Genomic DNA, 16,245 nt, shown 5'->3' with positions numbered 1-16,245 from the left:
CAATACAAGAACGATACTTTTAGTTTGAAACGATTCAGTGCGATACGGTTTGATTAGTGGAACGGATAGATTCTGTTCGACATGATTCAATGCACTAACATTTGTTGCATGAACACATTCATTTTCCATTCTAAATGTTCATCTGATACTGATGGAGCGCAGGAACTGGGCCTCTGAGCTGGATCTGTCTGAGCTGACTTCTCTGAGCTGGATCTGTCTGAGCTGACTTCTCTGAGCTGGATCTGTCTGAGCTGGATCTGTCTGAGCTGACTTCTCTGAGCTGGATCTGTCTGAGCTGACTTCTCTGAGCTGAGGGACTGTGTGTGTGTGTGTGTGTGTGTGTGTGTGTGTGTGTGTGTGTGTGTGTGCGTGCGTGCGTGCGTGCGTGCGTGCGTGCGTGCGTGCGTGCGCGAGCGAGCGTGCGTGCGCGCGCGTGCGTGCACTCAAACAGTTTACTATGGAAACAGCTCATAACAGGCCAGGCTGCCAACAGAATAAATAATGTCAAGTTATGTAATGTGTGTGTCATATGAAATGAAGAATGAACAGCACTAGTTTGCTCTGTGATTAATCTATCTATTGATCTGCTATCTTATGTATTCTAGTTCATTTTAGTGTGATGCAAAAGTCAAATCTCTATGAATTATTTACAAAGCTTAAAAAAAAAAAAAAAAAGTTTATTATTATGAAGTAATATAATCTAAAATTATACATATGGATCCTACCACCACCGTCCAAATGTCTTGCCAGTTTCTCCAGTTATACCATGCTGTGTTCCTGTAGTGTTTCTTTCCCTCGCAGTGCTACTAAGCCTAACTTTAACCCTTAACCTCTAACCCCTGACCTCTAACCTTTGTCTCCTCACCTGTAGTTTCAGTAGCATCCAGACTGCCAGCTAGCTGCTCCAGTAGTCGCACTCTGGCTGCATTCCTGCGATGTTTTTTCCCCTCGTAGTGTTGCTGGGCCATCAGAGGATTGTTGAACCAGGCTCCACACAGACAGCAGTACTTCCCTGTCTCACCACTCCCACCACCACTACCCACCACCGCCACCGGGGGTGCTAGAGAGGAGGGCCATGGTAGAGCAGGTGGGGCATGGGGAGGGGTGGCGTCACTGGGCTGGGGGGTAGAAGGGGATGAGTCTGGGGAAGTGAGGGAAAAGGGAGAGGAGATAGAAGGGAGCAGGGAAAAAGGGGGAGGGTGGGAGATAGGATAATGAAGGCAGGAAGGAGAAGAGACAACAATATAAATAGAAGGGAAGTAGGAAAAGGAGGAGGGAAGAGAGGGGGAGAGGAAGAGCACATTAAAATCATCTCAAATAAATAATAGACTACCAACATCAATCAATTCTAATTGTTGTCATGAGTCAATCGGAAATTACATGTACATCAAAACATTAGAGCGGTGCTGAGAGTCACACTAAAGCATGTGCACACGCATGCACACACAAACACAGTCAATAAGGTACCTGGCAAGACCACCTCACAGGGGACTGCTGTGAGCACAGAGCGATATATTGCTCCCGGCCTATTCTATGAAGGCCAGATGAGGGTCAGAGAAAGGCCAACTGCAGTCCCGAGACCATCTTACTCTCAGACTGTCGAGGCAACGTGTGTGTGTGTGGTTGTGTGTGTTTCACTGGTATATGTGTGAATCGCGTGTGTGCTTGTCAGTGTGTTTTGTGTGTGTGTCATATGTTTTGTGTATGTGTGTCATATGCTAATGTCTCTGTGTGTGCGAGCAATCTCCATAGACAAACATTGGCAGTAGAATGTCTTTACTTAAGAGCTCAGTGACTTTCAATGTGGCACTGTCATAGGATGCCATCTTTCCAACAAGTCAGTTGGTCAAATTTCTGCCCTGCTAGAGCTGCCCCGGTCAACTGTACGTGCTGTTATTGTGAAGTGGAAATGTCTAGGAGAAACAACGGCTCAGAGGTAGCTCACAGAATAGGATCGCCGAGTGCTGAAGCGCTTAGCGCGTAAAACCGCCTATCCTCGGTTGCAACACTCACTACTGAGTTCCAAATTGCCTCGGTCATCACAATAACTGTTCGTTGGAAACTTCATGAAATGAGTTTCCATGGCCGAGCAGCCACACACAACCCTAAGATCACCATGCGCAATGCCAAGCATCGGCTGAAGTGGTGTAAACCTCACCGCCATTGGACTCAAGACCAGTGGGAACGCGTTCTAGCTGCCGACGGACAAATCTGGGTTTGGTGGAAGCCAGGAGAACACTACCTGCCCCAATGCATAGTGCCAACTGTAAAGTTTGGTGGATGAGGAATAATCGTCTGGGGCTGTTTTTCATTGTTCGGGCTAGACCTCTTAGTTCCAGTGAAGGGAAATCTTAACACTACAGCATACAATGACATTCTAGACGATTCTGTGCTTCCAACTTTGTGCCAACAGTTTGGTGAAGGCCCTTTCCTGTTTCAGCATAACAATGCCCCCGTGCACAAAAAGCGAGGTCTATACAGAAATGGTTTGTCGAGATCGGTGTGGAAGAACTTGACTGGCCTACACAGAACACTGACCTCAACCCCATCAAGTAGATTTGGGATGAATTGGAACGCCAACTGCGAGCCAGGCCTAATCGCCCAACACCATTGCCTGACCTCATTAATGCTCTTGTGGCTGATGGAAGCAAGTCCCCGCAACAATGTTCCAACATCTAGTAGAAAGCCTTCCCAGAAGAGTGGAGGCTGTTATAGCAGCAAAGGGTGTACAACCTCCATATTAAGGTCCATGATTCTGGAATGAGATGTTTAATGAGCAGGTGTCCACATACTTTTGGTCATGTAGTGTAAGTGTGCGTGTGCGCGTGTACATGTCATATGGATGCTTCTGTGTGTGTGACCATTCATCAGACATTCTTCTCTTCCCCCTCATGTTCTGTAAAGATAAAAAAGAGAAGTGGATGTATTCTAGGTGACCCTGTTTTAAAATGGCAGCCTGGTTACCATGGAGACAGGCCATTAATAGCCCATGCGCCGACAGGATGAGACCCGGGGTCACAGACTGTGGTGTGTGCTGTGAGTGTGTTGTGTGTGTGTGCGTGTTTGTCTCTCTCTGTGTGTGTATGTGTGTGTGTGTGTGTGTGTGTGTGTGTGTGTGTGTGTGTGTGGCATGGAGCGACACAACAGGTCACTCATGACTCGCAGACGCCAGACACAAAAGGGAGTGTGTGTGAGTGTTTGCATGTGACGTGTAGCAGCAAGCATTTGAAAGTGTGAGCTGTGTATGTTTGCATGAGGGTGTGTGTGTGAGTGAGTGTATTGTAAAATCCAAATCAAATCAAATGTTATTGGTCACATACACATGGTTAGCAATGTTAATGAGAGTGCAACGAAATGCTTGTGCTTCTAGTTCCACCAGTGTAATATCTAACAAGTAATCTAACCATTCCCCAACAACTACCTAACACACAAATCTAAAAGGATGTAATAAGAATATGTACATATAAATATATGCATGAGCGATGGCCGAGCATCATAGGCAAGATGCAATAGATGGTATAAGACGCAGTGTAAACATATGACATGAGTAATGTAAGATATGTAAACATTATCAAAGTGGGGTGGTAGAATCATGTTGTGGGGGTGCTTTGCGGCAGGAGGGACTGGTGCACTTCACAAAATAGATGGCATCAGGAGGGAGGAAAATGATGTGGATATATTGAAGCGACATCTCAAGACATCAGTTAGGAAGTTACAGCTTGGTCGCAAATGGGTCTTCCAAATGGATAACGACCCCAAGCATACTTCCAAAGTTGTGGCAAAATCACTTAAGGACAACAAAGTCAAGGTATTGGAGTGGCCATCACAAAGCTCTGACCTCAATCCCATAGAAAATGTGTGGGCAGAACTGAAAAAGCGAGTGCGAGTAAGGAGGCCTACAAACCTGACTCCGTTACACCAGCTCTGTCAGGAGGAATGGGCCAAAATTCACCCAACTTATTGTGGGATGCTTGTGGAAGGCTACCGGAAACGTTTGACCGAAGTTAAACAATTTAAAGTCAATGCTACCAAATACTAATTGAGTGGCTGTAAACTTCTGACCCACTGGGAACGTGATGAAATAAATAAATGAGGCACTGAGTTTGAAGGTAGGCCTTGAAATACATCCACAGGTACACCTCCAATTGACTCAAATTATGTCAATTTGCCTATTGGAAGCTGTCAACTTAGTGTATGCAAACTTCTGACCTACTGGAATTGTGATACAGTGAATTATAAGTGAAATAATCTGTCTGTAAACAATTGTTGAAAAAATGACTTGTGTCATGCACAAAGTAGATGTCCTAACCAACTTGCCAAAACTATAGTTTGTTAACAAGAATTTGTGGAGTGGTTGAAAAATGAGTTTTAATGACTCCAACCTAAGTGTATGTAAACTTCCGACTTCAACTGTAACTTATTAATGCCTCAAAACCAAAATATAAGCTTGTTTTTCTCCAATGTTTGTAAACATTGTAAATGTAAACAAACACTGTATAGCCTCATAACATGGTTAAAACTATAATGTTGATATCATGGATGGTCAGTCCTTGCATCCATAGCTCTGTCAATTAATCTGAGAGTGGTTACATTTCTCCAGGCCCATCCCTCAGCTTTTTTTACCAAAACAGAGGTGGGGTGACCCTTTTTTTATTGTTTCATCTGTGGATTTGCCCTTTAAAGCTGCATATAATCAAGATATCAAAGTGTCACCAACAAGAAGGTAAACAATAGGCCTATAGCAAATGCAGCATATGGCATTACTTTTTCACGTGCAAATAGCACTTTTCAGTAGTGCTCAAAGCATGCCATTACATGAGCGCAGCATTTACCTTTTCAACTTGAATCAATTAGCGCAATCAGTCCTCCATGACAACCACATCATAAACAACAGAGTAAGGCTGGCTAATAAGTCATTCGTTTTGGGGTTATGCTCAGGTAAAACAATTTGACTAATCTATACTTCCATATTTCCAAGTCCTATTCTTGAAGATCAAGGGGTATAACATTTACTGGAATGACTGGAATTCTGATAGACTTTGGTTTTTAATGTAAAGATACAATTTAATCGTATTATTATATGTAGTAGAAAGCGATGGGTTATAAGAAGCCTACATAACCAACACATAAATTAAAATGTAACATCCATATATGGCCAGCTACAGTATGTAAACTTTAACATTGATTTATCCTGCAATAGATGTGGTTCAATTGGTAACATACATTTTTGTCTTCTTCTAATGCCTCTTACGGGGAAAGTAATCAAATTACATTACTGAGTTTGGGTAATCCAAAAGTTACGTTACTGATTACAGTTTTGGGCGGGTAACTAGTAACTGTAACTGATTAGATTAAGAAAGTGACCTCAACCAACCCTGCTTAGGTGTGTGTTTTTGAACACGGAGAGAGAGGAGTGTGTGCATTTGTTGGTAATGCCGTGAGCTCGTTAGTTAGAAATACTTTGGCTAAATGGTTCCTTGTTCACATAGTTACAGTATCTAGGGCTGTGTCTCTGTACCTCTCACCAACTCACACTCATATGCACACACGCACGCAAACACATACGCAAATCCACACACACCCACACACACACACACACACACACACACACACACACACACACACACACACACACACACACACACACACACACACACACACACACACACACACACACACACACACACACACACACGCACACACACACAAGCACACGCAGGCAAATACACTTATGCATGCACGTACGCACGCACAAAAAAAATACACACACACAAACACACACAAGATATATGGAGAGAAACAGAGAGAATGATTAATTCCTGTCCTCCAAAGAGGAGAAAAAAACTACAGATGAAGTAGTTGTGAGAGGGGGAATATATAGAGAGAGAGACACAAAGGAAGAGTGTGTGTGTGTATTTGAGATAAAAGCTAGTACGAGATTGTGCTTGCCTGCATGCTTTTCTGTGTGTATGTGTGTGTATGTGTGTGTGTGTGTGTGTATGTGTGTGTGTGCGTGCGGTTTTGGCTGTGAGAGCAACAGTAGGGTTCGATGTGCTGGCAGTTCAAAGGAACAACATATGCTGAGCAGCAACAGGGAGAGAGACCTTGTTGTTCTCCACCCTCCTTTTATATCACTTGCTTTTTTCAATATCTGTGCACAGTAAAGCAGAAGGAAGTGCTTTTTACAGAGGGATTGGAGTGCATGACAATGAAAATGGGAGGGGGGAGAGAGAGACAGAGAGAGAGAGAGAGAAAGAGAGAGATAGACAGAGAGAGAGATTGTTTTGGCAATGTAAACATATGTTTCCCATGCCAATATAGCATCTACGAATTGAACTGAGAGAAAGAGAGAGAAAGAGAGTGACAGGAGGAGGAGGAGGAGGAAGAGGAGGAGGACTGCACTTACAGACCGAGCAGAGATGGGATGGGTGAGTCATTGTAAATAAAAATGTGTTCTTAACTGACTTGCCTAGTTTAAATAAAGGTTAAATAAATAAAATAAAAATTGACAGAGAGGGGAGGCAGAGGTACTTAATGGCCCTTTTCCCATGCCATCGTTTCATCCTCCACTCTCTACCTCTCTTTACATCTCTGGCTATGTGTGTGTTCAGATAGACAGCGATTTTGGACATTTGGAAAGGTCCTGAGAACGTTGATATACAGTGGGGAGAACAAGTATTTGATACACTGCCGATTTTGCAGGTTTTCCTACTTACAAAGCATGTAGAGGTCTGTAATTTTTATCATAGGTACACTTCAACTGTGAGAGACGGAATCTAAAACAAAAATCCAGAAAATCACATTGTATGATTTTTAAGTAATTCATTTGCATTTTATTGCATGACATAAGTATTTGATCACCTACCAACCAGTAAGAATTCCGGCTCTCACAGACCTGTTAGTTTTTCTTTAAGAATCCCTCCTGTTCTCCACTCATTACCTGTATTAACTGCACCTGTTTGAACTCGTTACCTGTATAAAAGACACCTGTCCACACACTCAATCAAACAGACTCCAAACTCTCCACAATGGCCAAGACCAGAGAGCTGTGTAAGGACATCAAGGATAAAATTGTAGACCTGCACAAGGCTGGGATGGGCTACAGGACAATAGGCAAGCAGCTTGGTGAGAAGGCAACAACTGTTGGCGCAATTATTAGAAAATAGAAGAAAATAGAAGAAGTTCAAGATGATGGTCAATCACCCTCGGTCTGGGGCTCCATGCAAGATCTCACCTCGTGGGGCATCAATGATCATGAGGAAGGTGAGGGATCAGCCCAGAACTACACGGCAGGACCTGGTCAATGACCTGAAGAGAGCTGGGACCACAGTCTCAAAGAAAACCATTAGTAACACACTACGCCGTCATGGATTAAAATCCTGCAGCGCACACAAGGTCCCCCTGCTCAAGCAGGCGCATGTCCAGGCCCGTCTGAAGTTTGCCAATGACCATCTGGATGATCCAGAGGAGGAATGGGAGAAGGTCATGTGGTCTGATGATTCAAAAATAGAGCTTTTTGGTCTAAACTCCACTCGCCGTGTTTGGAGGAAGAAGAAGGATGAGTACAACCCCAAGAACACCATCCCAACCGTGAAGCATGGAGGTGGAAACATCATTCTTTGGGGATGCTTTTCTGCAAAGGGGACAGGACGACTGCACCGTATTGAGGGGAGGATGGATGGGGCCATGTATTGCGAGATCTTAGCCAACAACCTCCTTCCCTCAGTAAGAGCATTGATGATGGGTCGTGGCTGGGTCTTCCAGCATGACAACGACCCGAAACACACAGCCAGGGCAACTAAGGAGTGGCTCCGTAAGAAGTATCTCAAGGTCCTGGAGTGGCCTAGCCAGTCTCCAGACCTGAACCCAATAAAAAATCTTTGGAGGGAGCTGAAAGTCCGTATTGCCCAGCGACAGCCCCGAAACCTGAAGGATCTGGAGAAGGTCTGTATGGAGGAGTGGGCCAAAATCCCTGCTGCAGTGTGTGCAAACCTGGTCAAGAACTACAGGAAACGTATGATCTCTGTAATTGCAAACAAAGGATTCAGTACCAAATATTAAGTTCTGCTTTTCTGATGTATCAAATACTTATGTCTTGCAATAAAATGCTAATTAATTACTTAGAAATCATACAATGTGATTTTCGGGATTTTTGTTTTAGATTCCGTCTCTCACAGTTGAAGTGTACCTATGATAAAAATTACAGACCTCTACATGCTTTGTAAGTAGGAAAACCTGCAAAATCGGCAGTGTATCAAATACTTGTTCTCCCCACTGTATGCCTTCCTCGGCTCTCACAAAAACATTTAAATGATTGCCCAGCATTCGTGATTGTCACGTTCTGACCATAGTTCGTTTGTGTTTTCCTTGTTTTAGTGTTGGTCAGGACGTGAGCTGGGTGGGCATTCTATGTTTTGTGTTTCTATGTTGGGTTTGTTGTTTGGCCTAATATGGTTCTCAATCAGAGGCAGGTGTTTTGCATTGTCTCTGATTGGGAACCATAGCCTGTTTTCACTGTTGGTTTGTGGGTGATTGTTCCTGTTCGTGCGTTCATGTTTTCCATGTTCTCTAGTTCAGGACTGTAGCTTCGTTGGTTTTCGTCTGTTTATTGTTTTGTTCGTCTTGAAGAAGTATTCTAATAAATATGGATACATACCACGCTGCGCTTTGGTCCTCCTCTCCTTCTACCGACGAAAGCCGTTACAGTGATGCTTGGAACCGGAGTGCATAATTCACAATGCTCTAGCAAGCTGGGAGAATACTTGATCATATTTAATGGAAACAGTGCATTATTTTAATTATTTTGTTTTAAGCCTTCCCCAGTCATAGCCCCAACCACTCGGAATTAATACCTAAACGTAACCCTTTGAGTTGTTTCTGCTTTAATACTGCAACCACACACAATTAACCCTGTAACCACACACAATTAACCCTGTAACCACACACAATTTACCCTGTAACCACACACAATTTACCCTGTAACCACACACAATTTACCCTGTAACCACACACAATTTACCCTGTAACCACACACAATTAACCCTGTAACCACGCAGAATTTATGCGTCAAATAGACGTTCATCCATAATAGGTTGAATTTTGAAGGGAAATTATTACATCTTACTGCAGCTATAACCTTGTCTGTGTGTCTGAGGGGACTGAGGGAAAAGCTCTCCTCCCTGAGTGAAAGAGTGTGTGCGTGCTTACGTGTGTGTGCACATGTCAGAGAGATGTGTGTGAGAGGTGTGTGAGAGAGAAATATGTGCGTGTGGGAGAGAGAGATGTGTGTGCGTGAGAGAGGTATGTGTGAGAGAGATGTTTGTGTGTGAGAGATAGAGCTGTGCGTGTGTGTGAGAGAGAGATATGTGTGTGTGAGACAGAGCTCTGTGTGTGAGAGTGAGAAATATGTGTGTGTGAGACAGAGCTGTGTGTGTGTGAGAGAGAGATATATGTGTGTGTCAGACAGAGCTGTGTGTGTGTGTGAGAGAGAGATATGTGTGTGTGTGAGAGAGAGATATGTGTGTGTGTGAGAGAGAGATATGTGTATGTGAGACAGAGCTGTGTGTGTGTGTGAGAGAGAGATATGTGTGTGTGAGACAGAGCTGTGTGTGTGAGAGTGAGAGATATGTGTGTGTGAGACAGAGCTGTGTGTGTGTGTGTGAGAGAGAGATATGTGTGTGTGAGACAGAGCTCTGTGTGTGAGAGTGAGAGATATGTGTGTGTGTGAGACAGAGCTGTGTGTGTGTGTGAGAGAGAGAGAGATATGTGTGTGTGAGACAGAGCTGTGTGTGTGTGTGAGAGAGAGATATGTGTGTGTCAGACAGAGCTGTGTGTGTGTGAGAGAGAGATATGTGTGTGTGAGCCAGAGCTGTGTGTGTGTGAGAGAGAGAGATATGTGTGTGTGAGACAGAGCTGTGTGTGTGAGAGTGAGAGATATGTGTGTGTGTGAGACAGAGCTGTGTGTGTGTGTGAGAGAGATATATGTGTGTTTGAGACAGAGCTGTGTGTGTGTGTGAGAGAGAGATATGTGTGTGTCAGACAGAGCTGTGTGTGTGTGTGAGAGAGATATGTGTGTGTGAGCCAGAGCTGTGTGTGTGTGTGTGAGAGAGATATGTATGTGTGAGACAGAGCTGTGTGTGTGTGTGTGTGAGAGAGAGATATGTGTGTGTCAGACAGAGCTGTGTGTGTGTGTGTGAGAGAGATATATGTGTGTTTGAGACAGAGCTGTGTGTGTGTGTGAAAGAGAGATATGTGTGTGTCAGACAGAGCTGTGTGTGTGTGTGTGTGTGAGAGAGATATGTGTGTGTGAGACAGAGCTGTGTGTGTGTGTGTGTGTGTGAGAGTGAGAGATATGTGTGTGTGAGACAAAGATGTGTGTGTGTGAGAGAGAGAGATCTGTGTGTGTGAGACAGAGCTGTGTGTGTGTGTGAAAGAGAGATATGTGTGTGTGAGACAGAGCTGTGTGTGTGTGAGAGAGAGATATGTGTGTGTGAGACAGAGCTGTGTGTGTGTGAGAGAGAGATATGTGTGTGTGAGACAGAGCTGTGTGTGTGTGAGAGAGAGATATGTGTGTGTGAGACAGAGCTGTGTGTGTGTGAGAGAGAGATATCTGTGTGTGTGTGTGAGAGAGATATGTGTGTGTGTGTAAGAGAGAGAGAGATATGTGTGTGTGTGAGAGAGATATGTGTGTGTGTGAGAGAGAGATATGTGTGTGTGAGAGAGATATGTGTGTGTGAGAGAGATATATGTGTGTGTGAGAGAGAGATATGTGTGTGTGAGAGAGATATATGTGTGTGTGAGAGAGATATATGTGTGTGTGAGAGAGAGATATGTGTGTGTGTGTGAGAGAGATATATGTGTGTGTGTGTGTGTGTGTGTGTGTGTGTGTGAGAGAGATATGTGTGTGTGTGTGAGAGAGATATATGTGTGTGTGTGTGTGTGTGAGAGAGATATGTGTGTGTGTGTGTGTGTGAGAGAGATATATGTGTGTGTGTGTGTGTGTGTGTGTGAGAGAGAGAGAGATATGTGTGTGTGTGTGAGAGAGAGATATGTGTGTGTGTGTGTGTGTGTGTGAGAGAGAGATATGTGTGTGTGTGTGAGAGAGATATGTGTGTGTGTGTGTGTGAGAGAGATATGTGTGTGTGTGTGTGTGTGAGAGAGATATGTGTGTGTGTGTGTGTGAGAGAGATATGTGTGTGTGTGTGAGAGAGAGATATGTGTGTGTGTGTGTGTGAGAGAGAGATATGTGTGTGTGTGTGAGAGAGAGATATGTGTTTGTGTGTGAGAGAGAGATATGTGTGTGTGTGTGAGAGAGAGATATGTGTGTGTGTGAGAGAGAGATATGTGTGTGTGCTGAAGGTTATTTTTGATTCTAATCTCTCCTGATCTATCCTTCCATCCTCCTCCACTTTTCTTCTCTCTCTTTCATTCTTTCCTTCCTCCCAGGTCTGTCTGTCACTAAACCTTGGCAACTTCCCTGAAAGTGCCTTCAACAAACTGACACGTTGTGTGTGTGTGTGTGAGCTAATTGAACTGACATTCAAGAAATAGATTTGTTAATTGGACCTGTTCTGTCATTTCTTGACTTCTTGTTTAGATTTTTGGATTATTTGTATACTTGTATATTTGTATTGTATTTGCGAGACATTCTACTACTAGAAACGTAAGCATTTCATTGCACCTGTTATAACACCTGCAAATCTGTGAACGCGACCAATAAACTTTGACTTGATTCAGAACAAAGTTATTTCAAAGTTAACCCAAACATTCATTATCATCCAATACTATCTACAGTGATCACTTCCTTTTCTATATATTTGTTTCTGTTGTAAATGCATGCCACTTCCTAGACACTGGTTTGGCAGGTTTGGCTTCTCTCTCTCTCTCTCTCTCTCTCTCTCTCTCTCTCTCTCTCTCTCTCTCTCTCTCTCTCTCTCTCTCTCTCTCTCTCTACTCTCTCTCTCTACTCTCTCCTCTCTCTCTCTCTACTCTCTCCTCTCTCTCTCTCTCTGTACTCTCTATCTCTCTCTCTCTCTCTCTCTCTGTCTCTCTCTACTCTCTCCCCTCTCTCTCTGTAGTCTCTCTCTCTCTGTCTCTCTCTCTCTCTCTCTCTCTCTCTACTCTCTCTGTACTCTCTCTCTACTCTCTCCTCTCTCTCTCTCTCTCTCTCTGTCTCTCTCTACTCTCTCTGTACTCTCTCCTCTCTCTCTCTCTCTCTGTACTCTCTCTCTCTCTCTCTCTACTCTCTCCTCTCTCTCTGTACTCTCTCTCTACTCTCTCTGTACTCTCTCTGTACTCTCTCTCTCTCCTCTCTCTCTGTACTCTCTCTGTACTCTCTCTGTACTCTCTCTGTACTCTCTCTCTCTACTCTCTCCTCTCTCTCTGTACTCTCTACTCTCTCCTCTCTCTCTCTCTCTTTCTCTCTCTCTCTGTACTCTCTCTCTCTACTCTCTCCTCTCTCTCTCTCTGTACTCTCTACTCTCTCCTCTCTCTCTCTCTACTCTCTCTTTCTACTCTCTCCTCTCCCTCTCTCTCTCTCCTCTCTCTCCCTCTCTTTCTACTCTCTCTACTCTCTCCTCTCTCTCTCTCTCTACTCTCTCTCTCTACTCTCTACTCTCTCTCTCTCTCTCTCTCTCTCTCTCTCTCTCTCTCTCTCTCTCTCTCTCTCTCTCTCTCTCTGTACTCTCTCTCTGTGTACTCTCTCTCCTCTCTCTCTCTCTGTACTCTCTCTCTCGCTCTCTCTCTCTCTGTGTGTGCGTGTCTGTATGAATGCATGTCTGTGAGTGAGTGTGTAACACCCTGGTAATGACCTTGGTGGTTAACAGGGATTATGTTGGCGTGTTCGGAGTAAAGTGGAATCCAATAGAAACATTGGTCAGTTCAGGGTTGAGAGCTGGTTTCCAATAGGGGTTGTGGACAGGCCAAATGAACTGAGTGTCTGGTGGGTGAGAGAGAGAGAAAGCGAGAGAGCGAAAGAGAGCGAAGGTGAAGGAGAGAGATAGGTTGTAGCTGAAATGCTGCCCAAGCTATTGGGCACTGAGATTGGACATGGCTGTTTCCCTATGGTATTACGGATTAAAGCGTCCATCAATGTCTGAGAACGTTGGGAGATGATGTGGAAACCGGCCACTAGGGGCAACCAGGAGCACTGCTACCTTCAAGGAGGTTTTGGTTTTATTAGGGCATTGTGCATGAGGATGGTGGATGGGCGTAAGCATCTGCCTCTGATTCCAAAGGTTGCATGTTTGGAATCCAGTGATAGAAAGTCATTTTTTATATTTTCGTTTTAAGTCTCTATAACGTAAACCCTAACCTCAACTAACCTTAAAAATTCGGGAATTAATGTCTAAACTTTACCTTAAACACTTGCAGGCATATGTGAATGGCAAGGACAAACCTAAAGCATCCAAAGAACAGTGTACAATAGCACATTGTACCCTAAGGCACTCTGTTGTTCTGGCACACAGGTAGTCAAATGGGTCAGTTCCATTACATCTGTTGGCTGTGTCGGTTATGACCTTGGTCTGATGTGTGTTAAATGGATTGGATTGTGTTTCGTACGCATACACATGGACACACAAACACACACAAACGCGTATGCACACACACACACACACACACACACACACACACACACACACGCGCGCGCGCGCGCACACTTCGTTGAGTGATATATGAGAGTTGTTGTTTTACCACAAATGAAATATAAACTGGGTGAATGTGTGTGTGTTACAGGGAGGAGGTCACTAAAAGATAAATCCACACACATATGTAAACAGATAAACAGTTCAATCAGTCTGTGTGCGTGTGCGCGTTTGGGGGGAGGGGGGTGGTGTGGGGTGCACGCATGTGTGAGTGAGTGTGCAAACCTATATGTGTATCTGTGTTACCTGTGGTGGTAGGGCTGTTGGTAGCAGTAGGTATGCTGGGTGTTTCTCCCAGTACCAGTCGTACTCTCTTAGCATGTGTCTTTCCCTGGTAGTGAGACTGGGCCACGATAGCCGACGTGAAGAACATATTACACAAAGTACAGCACTTATTCCTGTCCACCTCTGTCTCTGCACTGCCCTGAAGGGAGAAGAGGAGAGAGGAATGGAGGGGAGGAGAGCGAGGAGAGAGAGAGGGGGAGGAAGAAGGAGGGAAAAGTAAAAGAGAAAAAACATGTCATACAAAGTATAGCAGTTATGCTGTTCACCTCTGTCCTAAGGAAATGAGAGGACCCCACATAACAAATACTTGAGTTTACTTTAGTATAAATAATGTTGTATCACTATAGTTAAAAAACTGTAGTGTTTTTGTTGACTGTAGTATACTGTAGTATTTACTATAGTGTTTTTGCAGATATTACTGTAGTATACTGTAGTATTTACTGTAGTGCTTTTGCAGACATTACTGTGGTATTGTTTTATTATCTTTAAAATAAAAGTGTGAGGGATCGAGGGGAGGAGAAAGAGAGAGAGAGAAAGAGAGAGAGAGAGAGAGAGGAAACGAGAGAAAGAACATGTTACAAAAAGTATAGCACGAATTCTTGTCCACCTCTGCTGAACGGTCTTATGGAGAGGAGAGAAGAGAGGAATGGAGTGGAGGAGAGAAGAGAGGAATGGAGTGGAGGAGAGAAGAGAGGAATGGAGTGGAGGAGAGAAGAGAGGAATGGAGTGGAGGAGAGAAGAGAGGAATGGAGTGGAGGAGAGAAGAGAGGAATGGAGTGGAGGAGAGAAGAGAGGAATGGAGTGGAGGAGAGAAGAGAGGAATGGAGTGGATGAGAGAAGAGAGGAATGGAGTGGAGGAGAGAAGAGAGGAATGGAGTGGAGGAGAGAAGAGAGGAATGGAGTGGAGGAGAGGAATGGAGTCGAGGAGAGAAGAGAAAAATGGAGTGGAGGAGAGGGATGGAGTGGAGGTGAGGAATGGAGTGGAAGAGAGGGATGATGAGGATCTGTTGGCACAGTTCTCCTCCTCCCTCTCTCTCACTCTTCTTTCTCTTTTTCTCTCTCTTTCTCTATTTCTCCCTCACTCTTTCTTTTCACAACACTCCTTCTCTGTCGCGCAGGTGTCAAATTGAGTCCAATGATAGAAATGTGTCTTTCGTGTTGTGTTTGTGTGTCTGTGTGGGTACATGTGTCTGGCGCTGTGTCAGTGTGTGTTAACGTCACATAAAGGATCTGAGAGTTTGGAACACCTCTACCTTCCAGGGCTCTTTTCTCTCTCTCCTTTCTCTCTTCTTTTTGTATTTTCTTTTTCTGTCTTTGTCTGTGTTTCCGCTCTGTAGATGGGTTAGCTAACAATGTCACGAAAACAATTTGCACGCTTCAATGGGGCAGAAGTCAGTGAGTTATTGTGACAATGACAAGAAACTGCCACGTGGAGAATCGTAAGTGACTCGTTTCAACTAGTTTCATCTTGTTCTTGATACCATTGTTTATATATGTTTTGTTTATATATATTTTTTTGTTGTTGTAATTTTACCCCCTTTTTTCTCCCCAACTTCGTGATATCCAATTGCAATCTTGTCTTATCCGTGCAACTCCCAAACGGGCTGGGGGAGGCGAAGGTCGAGTCATACGTCCTCACGAAACATCAAACCTCGCTTCTTAACACCCGCTCGCTTAACCTGGACCAATGTGTCGGAGGTAACATCGTTCAACTGACGACCAAAGTCAGCCTGCAGGGGTCTGGCCCGCCACAAGTAGTTGCTAGAGCGCAATGAGCCAAGTGACCTGAAATCAGTCTAAAACACCTCAAGACAAGGGCCTCCCGAGTGGTCTAAGGCACTGCATCACTACAGCCTGGGGTTCGATCCCAGGTGCTGTCACAACCCGCCAAACCTTCCCCTATCCCGGGCGACGCTGGGCCAATTGTGCACCACCCTATGGGACTCCAGGTCAAGGCCTGTTGTGACAGCACCTGGGATCTAACCGCAGGCTGTATTGACGCCGCAACACTGCGATGCAGTGCCTTAGACTGCTGCGCCACTCGGGAGGCCCTTGTCTTGAGGTGTTTTGACTGATTTCAGGTAAATGCTAATATGGCTAAAATTCGCTAGCTAGCTAACCAACTGTAACGATGTATTTGAGAGACAACAAGTGCTCATTGTGCACATTTATTTATGTTTTCAATAAACATTGGAGACAAAATATCGTTTTATGTTGTCATCAATCTAAGTCAAACCCGTCTGTTTTTCCTCATAGTTCCTCATAGCACTCTCCGGTTTTGTTGCCAAACAACCAAGGACACTAGTCTAGTGGGTAA

General features: G+C 44.3%; 1 protein-coding gene across 1 annotated transcript in view; it reads right to left on the bottom strand.

The window, feature by feature from the left end:
* The window catches only part of LOC139571092 (zinc finger matrin-type protein 4), a 164,052-nt gene that overhangs the window by 71,072 nt on the left and 76,735 nt on the right, over nt 1–16,245 (bottom strand). Inside the window, exons 4-5 of the mRNA XM_071393627.1 lie at nt 13,890–14,067; nt 866–1,141 (exon numbers count right to left, since the gene is read on the bottom strand). Coding sequence (XP_071249728.1) covers nt 866–1,141; nt 13,890–14,067 — 454 coding nt within the window. The remainder of the gene's footprint in view (nt 1–865; nt 1,142–13,889; nt 14,068–16,245) is intronic.

Source organism: Salvelinus alpinus, chromosome 3 (assembly GCF_045679555.1).
Source record: "Salvelinus alpinus chromosome 3, SLU_Salpinus.1, whole genome shotgun sequence".
In the NCBI taxonomy this organism is placed as follows: domain Eukaryota; kingdom Metazoa; phylum Chordata; class Actinopteri; order Salmoniformes; family Salmonidae; genus Salvelinus; species Salvelinus alpinus.
Note: the sequence above shows the minus strand (reverse complement) of the source record. Positions and strands in the feature narration are given on the sequence as shown.